The 20,553-nt window shown below is 41.8% G+C and overlaps 1 protein-coding gene across 2 annotated transcripts in view; it reads left to right on the forward strand.

Moving 5' to 3' along the window:
• The window catches only part of TANGO6 (transport and golgi organization 6 homolog), a 591,842-nt gene that overhangs the window by 367,317 nt on the left and 203,972 nt on the right, over window positions 1–20,553 (forward strand). For both annotated transcript variants that reach the window (XM_078668284.1, XM_078668285.1), the window contains one exon: window positions 15,306–15,458. In XM_078668284.1, coding sequence (XP_078524410.1) covers window positions 15,306–15,458 — 153 coding nt within the window. The remainder of the gene's footprint in view (window positions 1–15,305; window positions 15,459–20,553) is intronic.

Here is a 20,553-nt window from a genome sequence, read left to right on the forward strand (position 1 = left end):
ACATGGAGCAATGTTGTCCTTTTTAAATTCGAATCAATATCCTAATGGACATATGAGATGCGATTCACTACGAAGCATAAAAGTAAATTAACTCAGCTAACTACACTTGCTATAATTAAATGTTGGGTGTGCTTCCCCTATCACAAAAAAAGTGGGAACATGGCAATCTGTGCATTTGTGCTGCTCCTACCGCAAGTTACTCAGAAGTTAATAGTGGGGTAGCGTAGTCTATCAGTGCTTCCATATTAGGTGGTATTTCCCCGTAAGAGAACACTCCCCTTTCTCCACGGCTGATCAGCTCCTCGAGGTAGATAACACCTGGTTGGTTTCAGGTCTAACTGAAGTCCATATTATGTGTAGCCAACAACCCATCTTATCTTGCAGACAAGCTCACCGTCCCTGGTAGCTCTTGGCACCCCTGTAGCCAGGCCACCATCAGACCAAAGACTTCAGAAGAGTAAAAATAAGTTAGCAGGCCTTTTCCAGCTACACACCTAAGTACTAGAATAACATCCCAATATCAACAAGGTCTGCCCCAGCTCGGGTCAGTTTAGAAAAGAGTTGAAGACACACATCTTTAAAGAAAACTACTTCACTGTGCATTAACAAGCCGATAACCTGTTACCTCTCCTTTCGCTTGCTGACTGTTTGCCTTTCACCCTGTACAGTCCTCCGCTGTCTTTTTGGCTAGGTATGTGCTATACAAATAAAACATACATGCATACCACATACATATCCCTTCTAAGCGGCAGGTATGCATCTAGGTAGAAGGACTGAGGTATTGAATCTATTTTAGAAGAACAATGGTTCAGGGGTGGCCTAATGAGGTCCTTGAGAGAATAGAGCGTATAATTAATTCACGCTGGGGAGCTAAAAGTGTAGGTAAACATAAACTCATTCATTTATTTTCATTTTTAGCATATATCATGGCGTTTCAGGTGCTCATAAGAGTGACAGAGTGCATAACGTGACACAAGTGAACATAGTGAAAACGAAACAGAAGGTATTGAATCTGGCATGTGCAAGCATCAGGCTCCCTAATCTCCAATCTCTTTCCTCGCATCAATGTTTCAAAGCCTCACTTGTGACTCTGGGCATTTCATGAGTCTTGAGAAAATAGGGAGTGTGCATAGACTGTCAGCGAAAAGTCATTTTAAACACCACATCCACATGTCACTTGCTCCAGTGCCCCTAAAATAAAGCATGTCCTAGTGAAAGCACCTGTTGGGGGAGGTGGTATAGTATTTTGCCTTATTGGTACTTTGAAGAAGACAATAAAATTATATGCTTGCATACGAGCAAAAAAACTGAAAAATGTGCCATATAAAATAGTGAGTGCTCTTTTGCCACTGCCAGCAGGGTGGATCACGTACCCCTTCAACCCCTTTATAACTTCTTGTTTCATAGGAGCGTTGAAGAATGGCAACACAGTGCGTTAATCAATCAATCAGAACCTTTTAAGCACGACTACTCACCCATGAGGGTCTCAAGGCGTTTTTAAGAAGGAGACCAGTTCTTTAAAGAAATCTGAAATGAAAGTTCTTAGCAGTGAGAACTTACTTATACTGTAAATATTTTCAGGGGTAAATTTGAATTTGCATATGATTGATTCCTATCTGCAAGGCCTCACTGTCTCCTTGAAAGTGCTTTGGCCCTGCAGAAATCTCTGGCCTCGCTCATTCCGAGTGAGCCTCACACATTTAGAAGTTGGTGTGCAAATACCCTCACACCTTGCTGATCCTCCTTCGTGATCTGGAGGGCTAGAACCGGAACTCTAGCTGTAATTTTACTCAGACTTCAGTTGGTCCAGAATAGTTCTCGACAGCTAAACAATCTGCTCAACATTCGCACAGCGGGTAATCTGCTTCAAAGATTCGCTATTTAGTTTGGACACCTCCCCATAGGAACCATTCAGTGGGATTTCCGCTTTTGTGTCGGTGGATGTGATTTTTATTCGATCAAATTGACCTTTTTTGAGTATTTTCCATCATTTTACTGATATGACTTGCCACGATGTAATTAGTGTTTGTGGTTATCTGACATCACTACAAGGGATGTTATCAATAGACCTATAAGTTCTCACTCCTAAAGATTTTTAAAACTTGAGAGCTCTGAATCTGTGAGATGTCTCCTGCCCTGTAAGGTCATTGGACAAAGATTTGTCCAACAAATGACGTGATAATTAATACGCAAGCACTTTCAAGGGAATTTCCAATCGTAACTGTCTTAAATAAAATTGAAATAAATAGTCCTGTGTGGTTGCTGGTGCTTATTAATAGGGCCTGTATTTTTTTTTTGTGTGTAAGTAAACCACGGCTGATGTTGGCCACCACCCATGAGATCGCTATTTATTCTTTATTTTTAGCCCTATAGGATTCAAAAGGCCATTTGAAAAGTGTTTGATTATGAGAAAAGAGCAGGGATGTCTGGATATACTTTTGTTTCGGCACCGCACCAAAGATTTTTTAGATTAGATAACTTTTTTGTATTTAAGGGACTATACAATGACTTAGTGCAAGTGGAATATGAGGTTCTTCCGAAAATTATTTCAGATCATAACCCCCTAATGCTTAAATTTGAACTGAATACCGCTAATCCCATTCGCTCATGGTCTTTTGACCGCAAATTACTGTACGACCCATCTTATATTGACCATATGAACATTTGGATCCCGGAATTTTTCTCTAATAATAAAGGTACTGCATCTCCTGAAATAGTCTGGGATGCCTTCAAGTGTGGGGTTCGGGGTGAAACACTGAGTTACTCAAGAAGTAAACAAAAGGAAGCTAGGTTCCAAGAAAACTTAGAAATTTAAAATCTTAGATCTCTAGAGGTTCAACTTATGCAAGCATGCAATCAAGGGTTATCTACTGAAATTATTATAAAGAAATTAACAACTTTGAAAGTTAAAATTTATCAACGATTTGCTACAAAGCTTGCGCAACAAGTATCTGCCTTTAGGGCAGAGCTATATGAAGTTGGAGAAAACTCCGGCAAACTATTGGCTAAGAGGGCGAGACAAAAGGCAGCTTTTGCTAGCATTAATAATATAAAAAATCACATAGGGATGACTGTTAGTAAAATGGATGATATTCTTATGGTATTTAGTGATTTTTATTCTAAGCTATACACTGACGATGACCGCCCCGATTGCTCAGATCAGATTAATCTCTTTGTTGACTCAGTTCCGAATCCTACCCTATCTAATGAAGAAAAGGAGAAATTAGACTTACCATTTACATGGGAGGAGATTGAACTCGCTCTAATGTCGCTAGCTTCAGGAAAAGCTGCAGGACCCGACACTATTCCTCTAGAATTTTATAAATTCTTTAGGAATGCTTTAAAAGTAGAACTAATGGATTTATGTCTGAAGGCACAGCAAGGTAACGCCCCTCAATCATGGCACGACTCTATTATTACGGTGTTTCTTAAAAAAGGCAAGCCTCCGTTATTACCCTCATCCTTTCGCCCCATTTCACTGATAAACACTGATAGTAAAATCTTTTCCAAAATTTTGGCGGTAAGACTATCCAACATCATCTCCCCTTTAGTTTCAAAATATCAACATGGTTTTATCCCAGCTAGAGACACTGCTGATCACATTCGACGTGTGATTTCCTTTTTGGACTGGTCCCAAGCAACTCGGTCTAATATTGGACTTGTATTTTTAGACGCTGAGAAAGCATTTGACCGGGTTGCTTGGGGCTACCTTTGGGAAATTTTGCTTAGGAAGGGACTAGGACAGGGTATCATAAAAGCTTTAAAAACTTTATATATTTCCCCTAGAGCGTACATTCGCATCAATGGGCAATTATCGTCACCTTTAACAATCACTAGGGGTACCCGTCAGGGTTGCCCCTGTTCTCCCCTACTTTTTGCTTTTTATATTGACCCTTTAATTAACCGTTTTGTTTCAGAAGCTAATATTAAACCCATACATTTAGCTAATATTAATTATCGAATTCTTGCCTATGCCGATGATATTGTGATCACTACTACGGACGTTCAAACCACCTTAGCTATTATCAATGAGGTTGCTAAACAGTTTGGGGTTTTTTCGGGTTATAAACTAAATTTGGAAAAGACTCAAATCCTCTGCTCAGGAGAAAACCCACCTTCAAATATCTCTATTACCTCAGAAGTCATATATTTAGGAATTAAAATTTCTTTACCTATAGAAAAAATACCAGAACGCAACCTAAATCCTATAGTAGCCCAAATCAATACTTCATTACAACGCCTTGATCATCTACGTCTATCTCTATTTGGTAGACTTAACATTTTAAAAATGCTGGTTCTACCAAAGGTCCTATATTTATTTCGCACAATACCTTTGGATTTTCAATTACTTTCTTTTAGAAATTTAGAGAGAACTATATTTCGATTTCTTTGGGGCTACAAACGCCATAGGAAAGCTGCTAAGAAAATGATTCTTAGCAACGATTGTGGCGGATGGAATGTTCCTTACTTTCTTTTCTATTATTTCTCTGCCGTTTTACAATACACTGGTCCCCTAATTATGGGAGATAGAGTAGAACTTTTAGATTGTCAGACTCCATCAATTTATCAAATGATCTTGGGTGAGAAAATGAAGGGCAGCTTTTTGAGAGTCGTAGAACCTAGCTATTATAAAAAAAACTAAATATAAAACCCCGAAATCAACTTTTGGAGTCTGGCAAAAAATTCGAAAACATATAAAACTATTAAAATTAAACTTCTATACTCCCCTTATATCAAAGGATTTACTTCCTGAAACTTTTCATGATTTAACCATGTATAGATGGCAGCAGAAAGGAATAAGGTATCTGGGTGATTTATTTTACAATGGTCAAATGGTTTCATTTCTGGATTTAACGACTAATTTTTCGGTGGGAAGAAATGATTTCTTTAAATATCTACAACTTCGTAGCTTTTTACAGAATCATTCTTTAATTCCTCCAGTTAAAACTCCGTTGCTAGAGCTTCTACAAAAAAAACCCCGCATAGGAGCTATTTATTTAAGTTTAATGCAGGAATATGGGGATGACTTGGGTCAATGTCAGCTGAAATGGGCTAACAGTCTAGGCATACCGGATGTTGATATTTTACTGTCAGTTAAAATGGCTGCAGAGTGTCTTATAACTGGGATGATGAAATCCCAACATTTCATGTGCATTCATAATTTGTATTACACTCCAAGTAAAGTTGTTAAATGGAGTACGACGGTAGGCACGACTTGCAGTCGTTGTGGAGTATACGCAGCCGATGAATTACACATGTTTTTTTCTTGCTCTAAGTTGTCATTATTGTACCCACGAGAGGTACTAACAGTCTGAATTCAATGAATAAATACACTGGAACCTAATAGTGTCCCACATTCATACTGAGACCACAAAGTTGATCCAGAAAAGTAACATTGTTATACCAGGAGTAATGAGAAAGAGAAGATACAGAGTCTGAAGAACTAGAAAAAGTACCCATCAGCCCACTCAAAAGTGGAATCTCGTCATCTGGGTTTGTTTTTGTTGGAGAATGGTGTCCTGTAGGCTCCTCCTCAGAGAGAGTCTGAGGCTGCCTAATTTCGGACCCAATGATCAAACATTCAACCAACAGATGGCAGTGTGTGAGCGGAAGGGGCAGAAGTTGCAGTGCTCAAAAGAAGAAAAAGAAAGGAAAATGATCCACGTGATTTAAAAATACCTACTTTGATGTCATAAGAAACTTTATTGGGTCTGACCATCAATGTGGTATCATTAAAAGCAGTATAATGATAGCATGCAAGGAATTGCTATCCACCATGTATGTTATTTGGTCAACATGTTTCAGCCTTAAACGGCTTTCGTCAGGACCTATGATGTGCTACTGCAACACTTACTTAATGTGATGTGATACGTGATCTACACCCACTCTCCAATTTCTAAAAGAAAAATTGGTGTATCTTCTCCCTGGTTGAAGGGAGAGAAAACCTCACCTCACCTGGCAACTGCTCAGGATAGAAGGAGGCCACGCACTCTCCGTCGTTGCCTCGGGTTAGAAACTGAGCCGAGGGGGAGGTCATTGAATTCAGACTGTTAGTACCTCTCGTGTGTTTTATTGTCAAGTTGGGGGACTAGGTACTATTTGGTCTATAAAAACATTTTCCCTCGGACCCTCTACCACTCCTTTTGTCTTTTTGTCATTATTGTACCAACAAATTGAAACTTTCATATCTATTATTTTGAAATGTGACATTCAGTTAACTTCCGAATTAGTATTACTTAGTATAGACCATACTGTTACTAGGCCCAAATCAATCTCTTACTTTCTCTTTCTGTGCATGGCTGCAGTCAGAGCCTGTATTACCAAAGAATGGATTAGTCAGGATCCCCCCACATTTTTCATGTGGCGGGAAAAATTATTATTCATGTATAACATGGAATCTGCTTTATATAAGTTAAAGGGGGTTAAAAAAAGAATTATGGGGGAAAAAATCTGGGCACCAATTGCCGAGTGGATTTAATTTCCTCTGTTTTCTGTTTTTATTTTCTTCCATTAAGTATTTTGAAAAGAAAAAAAAAGTGTTACATTTATTTTTTGATGTCTGAATCTGTTGTGTTATTTTGGTTATCATGCTTTGCTGTATCTCCTTGCAATAAAACAATAAAACTTAAAAAAAAAAAATGAAAAGTGTTTGATGGATGCAGCGTGAATCTTCCCTGGGTGATGCTCTGTCCCTTGATGTGACAAGGGTTAGGGTTTTCCGCTGCTTACAGAACTGTCACGGCTACATGCTCCACTTCAAACAGAGCACTCTCAGTTGGTCTTACCGTTTTGCTAGGACTGCAGTTAATGAACTCCTTCTTTGAGGCAGCATTTGATTTTTGATGTGTTTTTTAAACATACTAGTTAGACACCTTCTTGAGCTTTTGAAGTTCTCGTCCGGAGGTGGGATTTTGTGTGGAGTTGGCCAGTGTAGGCCATATACCCAAGCGCATTGTTAATCCCCTGTTTTAGGAGCTAAAGCGAGGTTGGGGCTTTAATAGGTCGCGTCTGTCGGCAGCTTGGCAGGCAAAGCTTAATAGTTCATGCGAAAGGGTGGGAAGGTGAGTGAGTGAAAGGATGGATGCATGGTTGAATGAATGAAAGGATGGATGAGAGAAAGGGAGGAAGAATGGGCAAATAGATGGATACATGGATGGACAGATGTACGAAAAATGGACGGATGAGGAGAGAAAGGATGGAAGGATAAATGAGTGAAAGGATGGATTATGAGTGAAAGGGTGAATGATGAGCAAAAGGGTAAATGGATAGATGGAAAGAGTGTCTGGATCGACAGGTTGAAATAGGTGTATGAGTGAATGAAATGGTGGATGGGTCAGTGAGTGGATGGATGTGTGAGTGAAATGGTGGTTGGGTCAGTGAGTCAAGGGATGGATGGATAGATGCATGGCTGAATGAGTGAAAGGATGGATATAAGGATGGATGAGTGGAGGGGAGGAAGGATGGGTGAATGGACAGCCAGATGTGTGAAAGGGTGGATGGATGATAGAAAGGATGAGCGAGTGAAAGGATGGATTATGAGTGAAAGGGTAAATGGATAGATGGAAAGGATGCCTGGGTGGATGGACAGGTTGAAAGGGTGGATGGATGGTTGAAAGGGTAAATGGATGGATAGATAGATAGATAGATAGATGGATGTGTGAAGTGAAGATATGGATAGATGAATGAGTGAACGGGAGGATGGATGGATGGGTGAGGGAAAGGGTGGATGGCTGGATGGATGAAGAGAGAAAGGATGCATAGATGAGTGAGTGAGAAGACAGATCAAAGAGTGGAATGGTAAATGGATAGATCGATGAGTGGATGGTTGAGTGAAAGGATAGAAGTAGGTGTGTATGAGTGAAAGAATGGATGGATGAGTGAAAGGGAGGTTAAATGGATGGCTGGATCGATGAAAGGGTGGACAGATGGATGAATGAAAGGGAGAAGAGATGGATGGATGAGTGAGTGAAAGGGTGGATGGAGGAGAGTGAAAGGTTGGATGAGTAAAAGGTTAAATGGATGGATCAGTGAGTGGAAGGATGGGTTGAAGGGTGGATGGATGAGTGAAAGGTTGGATGGCTGAGTGAAAGTGTGGATTGATGAATGTGTGAAAGAATGGCTGGATGTATGTATGAGTGAAGTGGGGGGATGTGCGAATGGATTGATGATATAAAGGGTGGATGGATGAATTGATGAAAGCAGAGTGGATAAGTGAAAGGATGGATGACTGAGTTAAAGGGTGGATATGTTTGATGGATATGTTTCAAGCTCGATGGATGTTTGGATATGGATTAGTGGATGGACGGATGAATGGAAAGGTGATAGACTGAATGTTGGATGAATGACTGAATAGATGACAGAATTTAAAGGTGAAACAGTGATTATCAGCAGGTGGATGGAAGGATGAAAAAATGATTTGATAGATGCTTTGATGGAAGAGACAAGCAAGTTATTTTGGGTAGGGTTGCTCTGACTTGCTTCGCTTGCTTGGTGTCTTTAGAGCTTTGGCTCAAAGTGGGGGGTATTTTAATATTCTGGCTACTCCCTTGCACATACCTTACGTTTGGGATTTTGGCAGAAGGGCCTGGGTTTTCCCTGCACAGGACTGGAATGTTCTGGAACACGTTCAGCGCAGCACTTTTCAGAAGGCGAGGAAGGACAGCCCTTGCCAAGTACGCCTCCTCAGCCGCACCTGTGCCGGTGGGCACGAATGTGGCAGAGGAGGGCAGGAGGCGCTTCCTGTAGGCTGGCTCATTCAAAGCTTGTCTGAAGGATGATGAAAGCGGCCCGCCGGTTCCCACTGCAGACTCGTCATTGTAATGCAGCGCCTCTGTTGGGGTGGCTGACTCACAAAAGGTGAACACCTGTTTCCTAGCAGGAAGGTTCTCTTTAATTGCGTTACGGGTTTTGTGCAACACTTAGAACGGTCCTTACGGGAAACAGCGAGGAAAAAGTTGTGAATATTTCCTGTCAGTTTGTGACATTTTTAACCAGTAGCAACCCGTGCTGTTCGACCCCACAAATACTACAGCGCCATTGGCCTTGATGGACAACGCCTCTCTGCTATGTCACGACCTAGCACAAGGCACGTCACTGACCTCCAGACCCCCTCACGTTTCCGGAAGTATACCACACAGGGGTGGCACACCTACGGTAACTGAGAAAACTCTGCTGTGTCACAACCAGACACCACACAGATCTCAGAGTTTATCAGTCACTCCAGACCCTCCCAAACTTCTGCTACTCACCACCCACAGAAGCAGACCACAACACATTAGTCATCCCCAGCAAATATCTCTGCTTCGCCACCACCAGACCCCGAGGAAGTGACCCGGACGTATCAGCCCAGGCCCTCTAGGACCTGTCCCTGCTGCAGAAACTGGCCGGAACAGACCCCCACCATATTGGATCTGGCTGCTAAAATGTACCTGTCACTGTACCCCACGAAGACCACTACGGCATTTCAGCTCTAGGTTTCTAGCGCAGAGCCAGTTTTATCATTTTACCAGTTTTTGTGAATTTGCTCAGAACATTCCGATGTGGTGCACATTTTAACCATTGGCTTCCATTCGATCTTGGTATATTGCATGTCTCTGTCTTGAAAGAATGCCAGGGATTCAAATTTCGACACTTTTGAGATGACCTTCATAATACTATCCTGGGTGGCTTGACTCCTAAGCATCCATTGCATTTTGCCTTTTTCTGATCTTCAATCTGGTTCCTTGAGAAACTACTTTACTGGTAGAGAGCAGTGTTCACCCACGGTGAGTTTCCAATGGAAGCAGAGAAGCAAGACGGTCAGTCATCCTTTTAGGTTACAATGCACTTATCTGGGATTCTTGCTCTTTCTAGATGCATTATCTCAAGTCGGGTGACTACGTGCACTAGTCCATCTCTTGTAGTACCAAGTGTTCCCCACTTTTATCCCTTGAGATAGGCCTGCACCCCAAAACAGAACTTTCTTAGAACTACACCTGAGACTTGACACCAGGTCATGTCATTAGGTGCGCATGTGGTCTTACATTTAGTATAGTCCTGAGGTGTCACCACAACCTAATGCTGACGTGATAAACAAGGTGGCTCTCCGAGATAATGCTGCCACTGGACAGTACTCAAAGAAGTTGCAGAAGACTCCTAATGCATCTCTTCACTTCTCCTAAGACATAAGAATTAATAAGCAACTAATATTGCATACCCATATGGTTCCCCGTTTCAGGATACCAATTATTAAGGCCACTAAAAGCTTGAGACGTCTGTATCTGATTAAGAATTGTCACTTTTTTTTAAAGTAGGTACTTCTGTCTCAAGTGTTTGTCAAGCTGAAGCAATCCATTTAGTCAATTATCCTTATTTCTCCAGTTTATTCATATCAGTGGTAGTATCCAGATCTTCTTCATCCCTTCGAACAACCACACAGGAGATTTCGTGAAGGCTGGATCTTTTCTTCAGGATGTCTCGCAAGATCCTGCTCCCAGCCTACCATCGCTGAGCTAGACACCTGGATCCAGAGTACGTGCAATACATGCACTCAAATCCTCTCACAGAGTACATGACAATCTTAAAAGAAATAAAAACACCTTTCAAAGAGAACATTCTGTCTGTTTAAGAGGAATAGGTTTAGCATCTACTGGACGTAGAACCGGGATGACCACAGAAAGTAGCAAGATACATGTTTCTGTCTTTTATATTTTATAGAATATGGCCTTAAATTTTCTTTAAACATGCAGGTGGATGAGTATCAGATGTGCCTACCTCTGGCATTTTTTTTAGCACTGTGTCTTTATCTATGAAGGCTGCTGTTCAAACATATGCCTAAGTATTATTGGTCACGCTTCTTTTAAAGGTTTCCTTCTCAGACGCCATCACATCAGCCTTGAAGGTGAGTGGATTACATAGTCAGTACACTCATGAGCATGACTGTGTTTCCTTTTGTAATGCAAGGTTTTCTGAGGACTCAATCCTCTTTTCCACCCATACTAATTTTAGGTTTTTACATGAGCCATCAATATGTTTGCCAATTTTTATAACCTTGAAACAGGTCCTTAACTAACTCAATGTGAAAAGAGCTTTACAAGAAACACAACTAAAGCCACAAATAAGTTGAAATACCTTTCTAAACAACTGCTGATCAGTTATGTAACGAGTCACAGTTATGCCTTCTTATCAGTAGTCCATAGCTAGATGGAATTTTCTGATGAAAACCTCTTCCAGTAGATTCCTCATGTTATGAATATTCCCATGCCCCAGACTGGATGCAAAACCTTTTCCCCCCAGCAGTAGTTCTCCGTTGTCACCAAGGATGTGATTGCATGAGGACATACAAGCCACCTTTCAGTGCACTGGCATCACTTCCTGTTTTTCTTCACCTCATCGTTCTTTGTCTCTTCTTTTGCTTCACCGACTAAATTTCTAATCTTTCAACAGTGATGAGATCAAATGTCCTCTCCTAAGGTTTCAATGATAAAACCCTATCACAGATGCATTAAGATGATGTCCTTGTTGGACCCTCATGTCATCTGCATGTGGTGTCTAGGATCAAAACATGACTCCTTGGACTTCCATACCTCTTTGATGCAGCAAGGACTAAGTTATTTTTTTCTAACCAAGGTCCCTCCGGGATGCGTTATAGCACTTCCTTTCTTCTTCAGGGAAGTCTTCTGACAGGAAACGATCTCCCCCCACAAAAATAACCACAGGAACGAAAAATGTTCTTCCTGGAGGAAATTAATCAGTATCTCTTCTGTTAACGACTGAGGCAAATTCAACATTGAAAAAGATGAAGGCAAAATGTCGAACTCCATTGTTGACCCTGCACAAATTGTGGCCTCCCAGTAGGACATACTGAATATTTACAGTAGGGCACTATTACACTCCACTCCGCTCCCCAACAGTGGGCCTGCTCTTGTGGATTTGGCAATTATGGCCGCTCTTAGCCTGCTGCCACATGGCTCTGCCTCCAGAGACTGGCCTGTAAATATGCCCTGTGACCTGACTGTAGTAATGAGGGTACACAAGAAGTAGGTTCAGTAGGTTTATTCATGAGGAGGACAGCTTAACAACCACAGGTAGGAAGGGATCACCTCAACCTCAGATCAGCAGTAACAGACACTGGTCAAGGGAAAACATTCCAAGAACCTAACACTCTACTGAGTGACATAATAAGATTCTAGATGACATAGGAATACCACACACCTCCCCCCCTTTAAAAAAAATTTTAAAAAAAAAACAAGGAAAAAAAAAACAAGATAACCCTTAAAGAGAAGAAAAAAAAACACTTAGGATCTCCTTCTTTAAACTTTGAAGGAGCACATTTCACACGCTCACTGCGTCTTAATAAGGTATCTTCACATTCTGTATTTGATTGATTGTCTTCAGAAATGCATGGAGCAGGTGGAGAATCAGAATTAATAACAACATCAGAATTATTTACAATCTCCCTTTCTAAATTGTCATAAACTTCATGCATACCAGAAAAACCATCTGGATTATGGTCTGAGCCAAAGTCTGAAACCAGCTTGTCTGAGACAAATTTCTCTGGGAAAGAAGTCTTTTGTGAAGAAGAAACACAAGGTTTGCATAAGGAGACCCTTCTGAGATTCCAAATTTTCCCATCTTCGACTCTGACAGCTTTGCTGACTGCACGCGTGGGTTCGCATCCCAACGTCGCCAATAATTGTGTAGTAATGAGGGTACACAAGAAGTAGGTTCAGTAGGTTTATTCATGAGGAGGACAGCTTAACAACCACAGGTAGGAAGGGATCACCTCAACCTCAGATCAGCAGTAACAGACACTGGTCAAGGGAAAACATTCCAAGAACCTAACACTCTACTGAGTGACATAATAAGATTCTAGATGACATAGGAATACCACACTGACCTAACCTGCCTTTACCCTCACCTGCCGGCTCTGGCAGAAGGCATTGTGATATCATAACTCAACTGTAATACATTTTTACAGTTGAGTTCTCATGTCATTTCTTTAAAATAGGTAACTGGGTGCATCATAAGTCGACTGTTATTAAGAAATCAGAGACAGATCTGTCTCTGATTTCTTTATAACAGCCGACTTATGGCGCACCCAATCACCTATTATAAAGAAATGACGTGATAACTCAACTGTAAAAATGTATTACAGTTGAGTTATGATATCACAATGCCGGCTGCCAGAGCCAGCAGGTGAAGGAAAAGACAGGTTACTGTATCTCTCAGATTTCTTTATAACGGCTGACTTATGACGCACCCAGTCACCTATTATAAAGAAATGACGTGATAACTCAACTGTAATAATTTATTACAGTTGAGTTATGATATCACAATGCCGGCTGCCAGAGCCAGCAGGTGAAGGAAAAGACAGGTTACTGTATCTGTCTCAGATTTCTTTATAACAGCTGGCTTATAACGCACCCAGTTACCTATTATAAAGAAATGACATGAGAACTCAACTGTAATAATTTATTACAGTTGAGTTATGATATCACAATGCCTGCTGTCAAAGCCAGCAGTGGAGGGAAAAGGCAGGTTAGGTCAGGTCACGGGCATATTTAAACCAGCTGTGTAAAGATCAAACATTAAACCTGCCATTTGTTTTTTCTGCTCTGTTTTTCTAGCTGTACAGTGACATGCTGAAAGATTTTCATGGCAACATGTTTGTTTTGCACCCCTTAAGTATTCATAGAAAAGTTAGAATGTTTCTACAAACTTTGAGCCACTGCACCTTTTTAAACTGATTCTAATATCTTTTTTCATGTGTTACTTATTGACCCAGAGATTCTATTTTTATTCTTCATGTTTGCAGACATACTCCGTCTCCCATATGAAAAAGCTAAGAACCAAGGATTTAAGTGGTTTGTGGGGAAAGGTGATAGTATTACCATTTATTGTAAGGAATAAAGTATCCTTGTGCAGTACATGAAAAGGACATTGCAAGACACCTCGAAGTTCCATAACTTTCAAAAGGAACTCGGCCTTCAGCCTTGTTCCTCTTTATGATTGTGGAAGTCCTCTGTGACTTGCATTATGCTTAGAATGTACGGCAGTGAGTACTTTTCCAGATATATAATAGGCGCGGGGTGCATCACAATTCGTGTACAATAAAGAAGTCAGAGATGGATTTTTATTCATGGATTGCAGAATCCCATGTATTATATATAAAATTATAGATCGATAGTGAATAATAGGGATATGTTTCACAGAGGGGTTATGAGTGACATCAGATATACAACTAGAGCGAAGATCACGTTTTCTTGATGCCACTCCCGAGGTGAGAAACTTCCCCGTAATTCACTTTTTACCCATATATAATTTTATGTTATGGATGGGCCCCAAAATAATCTGACCCTGCTTTCAGCAGCTACGCAAGGGCAGAGGAATAATGGAGACCCATGGACCTGCATGTAAAACAAAAAAAACAACCTTACCTGCCATCCCTATCCAAGACCACCACCACCTTCCCTTCCTTCCTTTCTCCTCCTGTAGCCATGCTGTCTACTTTCAGTCAAATCAGACAAGCAACACTGCACTGACAGGCTCTCCGAGAGCCCTGTCAGTCTGGCCCGCAAGGCCTTTATGACGAAGCAATAGTGGGAAGCGAGTTTTCTTTTCATCTGTTGCTAGGTCATATCAGTGAGTTACCAGATTTAGAATCTGGTGTAAACGTTAGGGGCTTCCTGTAGAAGGCATGACTAGCAAGAACATAAAATACAATGCATTACATGGAGATTAGAAGCTCCCACACATGCATGATGATAATCTACTGTTCATCAATTCAGGCGAAATACCTTTAATGGAGAACTACTACTGCTGGCTTGAGGTGGGAAACGGCCACAGACCTATGCGCCTCCGATCACTGTGGACAACACACCCTAGTGAGGATTTCTGGGTGCTATACAATCTTCTCACTCAACTTGAATTGGGACTCTGGTGGAAAAAATGTATGAAGTCTTGTTATTCTACTCTTTAGTCTGCTTCCATCCCATCACCCCTGCTCTTTCCTTAGGTGTTGATGTAAACAAAAAGAATAGGGAGTGTTTTATGGAAAGCGGTGGCTTTGTTAGCGAGTAGTGTCCCTAGTTTAAGCCAAACTCCATTTTTGTCTGTGCTGAACCAGAATGCACTCTTGTGCCTCCTCCATGTCTGGAAGGAGTCTAGAGAAAGAAGCACCAAGGACTAGGCATACAATGTGGTGTACACAATGCAGGTATACTTTTTTTTATATTCTGTGTTTGATTTCATGTTGAATACTTGTCGCTGAATCGCCTGTTTGTCTGCTCAGTTGTTCAATTTTCATTCCTGTTACTCTCTTGTAGGTGTTGCCCTCTTGTCAGATGTGTATCCACAGCAGATCCTGCCTGTCCTGCTTGCACAGTATGGCAGTAATGGACAGGGGGGTCAGAAAACCCAGACACCAGAGACCAGGATGAAAATTGGTGAAGTGCTGATGAGAATCATCAGGGCTTTGGGTGAGTAACATAAATCCTGGTGGGTACTGTCTACTTGTTGCAACGCGTTTATGTTTATGAAGACTGGTTTGGCACAATGTCATAGGAGCGATACATTATTCATCAGTGTTGAAGCTTCATGATATTGTTCATAGTTAGCCAATCGTTCCTAAAGTGACAGGCAGAATCCTTAGCGCAGCAGGCGAAAATACAAAATGCTGTATTCCATTATGAAGAAGTGTATTATGCTACTGATAAGTATAACTTTTCTTACACCGTAAACAAGGTCCTACAACCTCTTAGCATTCCTTTCAATGCAGTACATGTGTCTTCTGCCTGATTTTATGTGATGCATTCCAGAGTTTGAGCTTCCACAGTTGAATGTTCTGTTGTTGACCTATGGCTGTTGCGAATTGTGCCCTAAAACGTGACTTTCTCAATGCTCCTAAAGTTTGGAAGTGTTGTAAAAACCATCTCGGCTGCGCTCCCATTCTATGCCCATTCTCCTTTCTTTTTTAATGCTCTTTTGCTTCAGTCCTTCCCTTATACCTCTCTATGCTTCTTTCTCTTCTCCATAACAATGTTTGCGGTTGTGCATCCGCCTGCTTGCTAGTGTTCTGTTTTAGTCTATATGCAGAACTTTGTTCATTAGCATTTGCCTGTGTTATGAGAACTACACTCCAAGGCCATTGTTCAGATTCCCTTCTGGAGGTTCAATATGCACAATTAGCACCAGGAGATTCTCATGGCAGGTGGTTTGCTGTCACCAATCCACCGCGTTTTGAAAGATGGGATGTTAAAAGCTGATGTCCGATAACCATAGGCTGAAGCAATGCCAGGTAGTGGAGGGATATGTGACTCCAGTCTAAATTCAGCCACTGTTGAGGAATGGCGATCGGCTATGCTTTAAAGACCTACATAATGCCTGGTGCAAAATCGCTAATGTGGGGCGGATGCTTCCTGGGTGTTTGCTAGGGGACAGTATTATTTTTTCGCATGTATTTAATAGTTTACTTAGCAGCACAATTACTAGGGTGTCCTGGTGTTAGGCAGAAGCCGAGAAAACGAACAAAAGGGAGGGGGGGCACTAATAGCAGATCATCCAGGTCTTCAGAAGCGTCCTGAGCACAAGGTGCAGAATTGGTAGCCTGCTGTCCCTTGCCCACAGCTGTCCATGCACTTGTAGCCATTTACGGGCAAGAGGCGGGGGCGGTTCAAAGGGGTAGCAAAATACGATCTGTCTAATTAATATTCATTAGGCAGGTTGTTTTGCGATTCCATGCAAATTGGCAATTTGCATTGCAACCTTGTAGTACACCGGAAATGTGATCACTGTTTACAAATCAGTCTGTGTTCAGTTTGCAGGTCACTGGTTTATGAATGGGGTTAGAACACCAGGCCGTAAATGTTATATTTAAACACGACTCCAAAGGGTCTTGGCCGATCCTGGCCATTCTAAACTGGGTAGTCACCTTTGTGAATGAAAAACAAACCAGGCTTCTATCCCCAGCAGGCTGTGTCCACCCCTTGCTTTGTTTATCCTTTGCATCTATAGCTAGATCCCACCACCAAAGGATCAGAATCAAGTGAAGTAGCTGTTATATATTTTATTGTCATTGCAGCCCCTTCAACATCGGTCTGAATACCAAAGCATAACTTTCAATTCAGCAGGTGCAAAATACCATCTCATTAATATTCATTGTGTGGTAAGCATATTGAGGACTTCACAGCCTTAGTCCAGATGATTTCGGAATTAAGCTCAGTCACCCTTTTCCCACATATTTCTGCTTATGCGGCTATGAGGCACAAATTCGAAATGGTCAATCCAACCCAATTTAGCAATTCAATCGTTAATTAATTATTGATAGGCAGGTAATCAAAGGCCTCCACATGCTTCTCTGCTATTGATTTAGCCATTATCCAACAAGTCACCTGGCAGAGGTGAGTTGACTTTTGCCAACTCTGGTACACAGGATCCGCCATTCGCGGAGTAGAACCCAGACAAAGAACTATATGTGTGATTGTAAACGTGATATTTCCTTTCCTCGTCTCAATGTCGCAGTGCAGCAGTCATAACAAGTAAGATTGCAGAATGTCTGAGCAATTGTGCTGTACTAAGATCCATGGCTTTAAACGAGGCTTATTGGGCTATTCATGGACCAGTTGTAATTGGGCTGCATTGTTTTAATTTTATATTCGGAAATCCAATCCTGCCCTTAGCAGCCAGTCTTTAGAGTGCCTCTTTAGATATTCCACCTGATGTATTAAGTCTCTTAAAGGCCATTAGTTTGTGTTGTACTGGGGAGTAATGTTTGTGTTGTATATAGGAGAAATATGATGATTTTTTTTATTGGGCAAAACCTGTTCAAACTCTGAAATTTCATATTGGACCCCTTTATGTAGATCTTTAAATAATATTTTTAGAACATGCCAGATGTTGCAGCCGTAACCAACAGAATTTTTTGTGGGAAGATATATTCCCACATATTTTATGAGACCCTTAGTGCACACTTTTATGGTTTCTAGCATTGACCACGCACCAGTATTTAGTGGCTAAGAAACATGTATTCTTAATGACTTAGCATAATTCAATTTGGAACAAGAATGTGTGTTCTTCATTTGAGTACAGCTGTTAAGGCTTGGTGAGAGATCTCCGAGTGGGTTATAAAACAAAAAATAATTTCTGCAAATAATGACAATTTGTGTTTTCTGCTCTCGATGGAGAGACCTTTAATAATTGTTTTTTTGTTTATATTTTTGATTACTGGTTCCATAGATGAAGCTAAGATGATGTGGGTATCCCTGCTTATTTCATCTTCTTAAGGTTAATCCTCGATGACAAATCTCCATTTATTATGATTCTCGCTTTTGGGTGCTTGTATTTAACCAAACATAATATTTCCCTATTTAGACTCAATTCTTTCCTACCTAGCAATGCTCTTGGTATGCCCCATTCAATTCTACCAAACACCTCTTTAGCAACTAATGAGAGCAGGAATCACTTAGGTTGGGTCTGTTTTGCAATAGTTAAGTCATCTGTCTAACATGTATTATCCCGCATGTCTATATTAACACAATCAGATTGGTATTTGGACAGTGAACTCCATCATAGTGGACTTAAATAAGTGACAATGATTCTGGTGAAAATTTTAACATCAATATTTAACAGAGCTGTAGGCTAAAAGCTACGTATAGTTAAGTCTTTATTGTGTTTCAAAATTAACAAGAACATGGAATCCATCATTGTTTATGTCTCTTTCCCTGACTGTGGAAAAAAATGACATAAGTTTTTAGGGGAACCGTTAGATTATCTGAAATTGTTTACTAAAATGAATTTGTAAAGCCATCGGGCCCCCTGGCAGGCATTGAATAGATCGTTTTTAGGTCTCGACTATTCTATCCCGCAGGGATAGATAGGCGAGTATATAGTAGGCAAAACAAAATCTCTACCAAGTGCGGATTCAGTACAGTTCATGTGGACACAATCACACGCATTGTCACCAGCTGCCACAACCACGCGCATTTTTTTAAAGAGCTTTCATTTGCTCCTAGACACTTTGTGCGCGCGCGCGCCGTGCTATCTCTCTGTTGCCACACGCATTAAACTGCCCAGGCATCCCACCCCCTCCCTCTCCAGCACGCGCCGCGCTCTCTGTTTGTTGACAAACGCAATAAAGTTCACAGGCAGCCCACCCCCTCTCTCTCCAGCGCACACCATTCTCTCTCTGTTGCCACCCAACCCCTCCTCCCTATGCTTGCTCGAGTTGCAGGCAGCCCACCCCCTCCCTCTCCATAGGGTCACTTGAGTCGACTTTCAGCGCGTTCTCACTGGCTCTTCTCTTCCCACGTATTGCGCATTTTCTACGTACTTCTATGCAGACCTATTTACTCACAAATACTTTTTCTTTCATTTTACGCTATGCAAGCATTTAGCATGCGTTTTATTTCATTTATTTGTAAGTTATGCGCCCAAAATCGTTTCTACTTCAGGGGCATTTAGCATGCGTTTTAGATTTATTTACTTCCTTCTAATACTTTAGAAAACACATTGTAAGTTATGCACCCCAAATCGTTTCTACTTCAAGGGCACTACCATGCCAATCAGGAACACCACCACATCACTCAGGGACAGAACCACGCCACTCAGGGACACCACCACGCCACTGAGGCACACCACCACATCCCTTAGGGACACCACAACATCACTCAGGGCACTACAACATCACTCAGGGACACCACATCACTCAGGGACACCACCACATCACTCAGGGATACCACCACATCACTCTTGGACACAACCACGCCACTCAGGGACACCACCACGCCACTGAGGCACACCATCACATCACTCAGGGACACCACAACATCACTCAGGGACACTACAACATCACTCGGGGACATCACATCACTCAGGGACACCACCACATCACTCAGGGATACCACCACATCACTCAGGGATACCACCACATCACTCAGGGACACAACCACGCCACTGAGGCACACCACCACATCACTCAGGGACACAGCAACATCACTCAGGGACTCTACAACATCACTCAGGGACACCACATCACTCAGGGACACCACATCACTCAGGGACACCACCACATCACTCAGGGATACCACCACATCACTCAGGGACAACCCCCTCCCTCTCCATTTGGTCGCTCGAGTCGACTTTCAGCTTTTCAGCGCTTTCTCACTGGCTCTTCGCTGCCCACGCATTGCGCATTTTCTACGTACTCTATGCAGGCCTATTTACTCACAAATACTTTTTCTTTCGTTTATGCACCCCAATTCGTTTCTACTTCAGGGGCACCTCCACGCCACTCAGGGACACCAACACGCCACTGAGGCACACCACCACATCACTCAGAGACCCCACAGCATCACTCAGGGACACCACCGCATCACTCAGGGACACCACAACATCACTCAGGGACACCGCAACATCACTTAGGGACACGTCGACTTTCAGCGCGTTCTGACTGGCTCCTCTCTGCCCACACGTTGCGCATTTTCTACGTACTTCTATGCAGGCCTATTTACTCACAAATACTTTTTCTTTCGTTTATGCACCCCAATTCGTTTCTACTTCAGGGGCACCACCACGCAA

The sequence above is a fragment of the Lissotriton helveticus genome, chromosome 12, assembly GCF_964261635.1.
Source record: "Lissotriton helveticus chromosome 12, aLisHel1.1, whole genome shotgun sequence".
NCBI classification, from domain to species: Eukaryota; Metazoa; Chordata; class Amphibia; order Caudata; family Salamandridae; genus Lissotriton; species Lissotriton helveticus.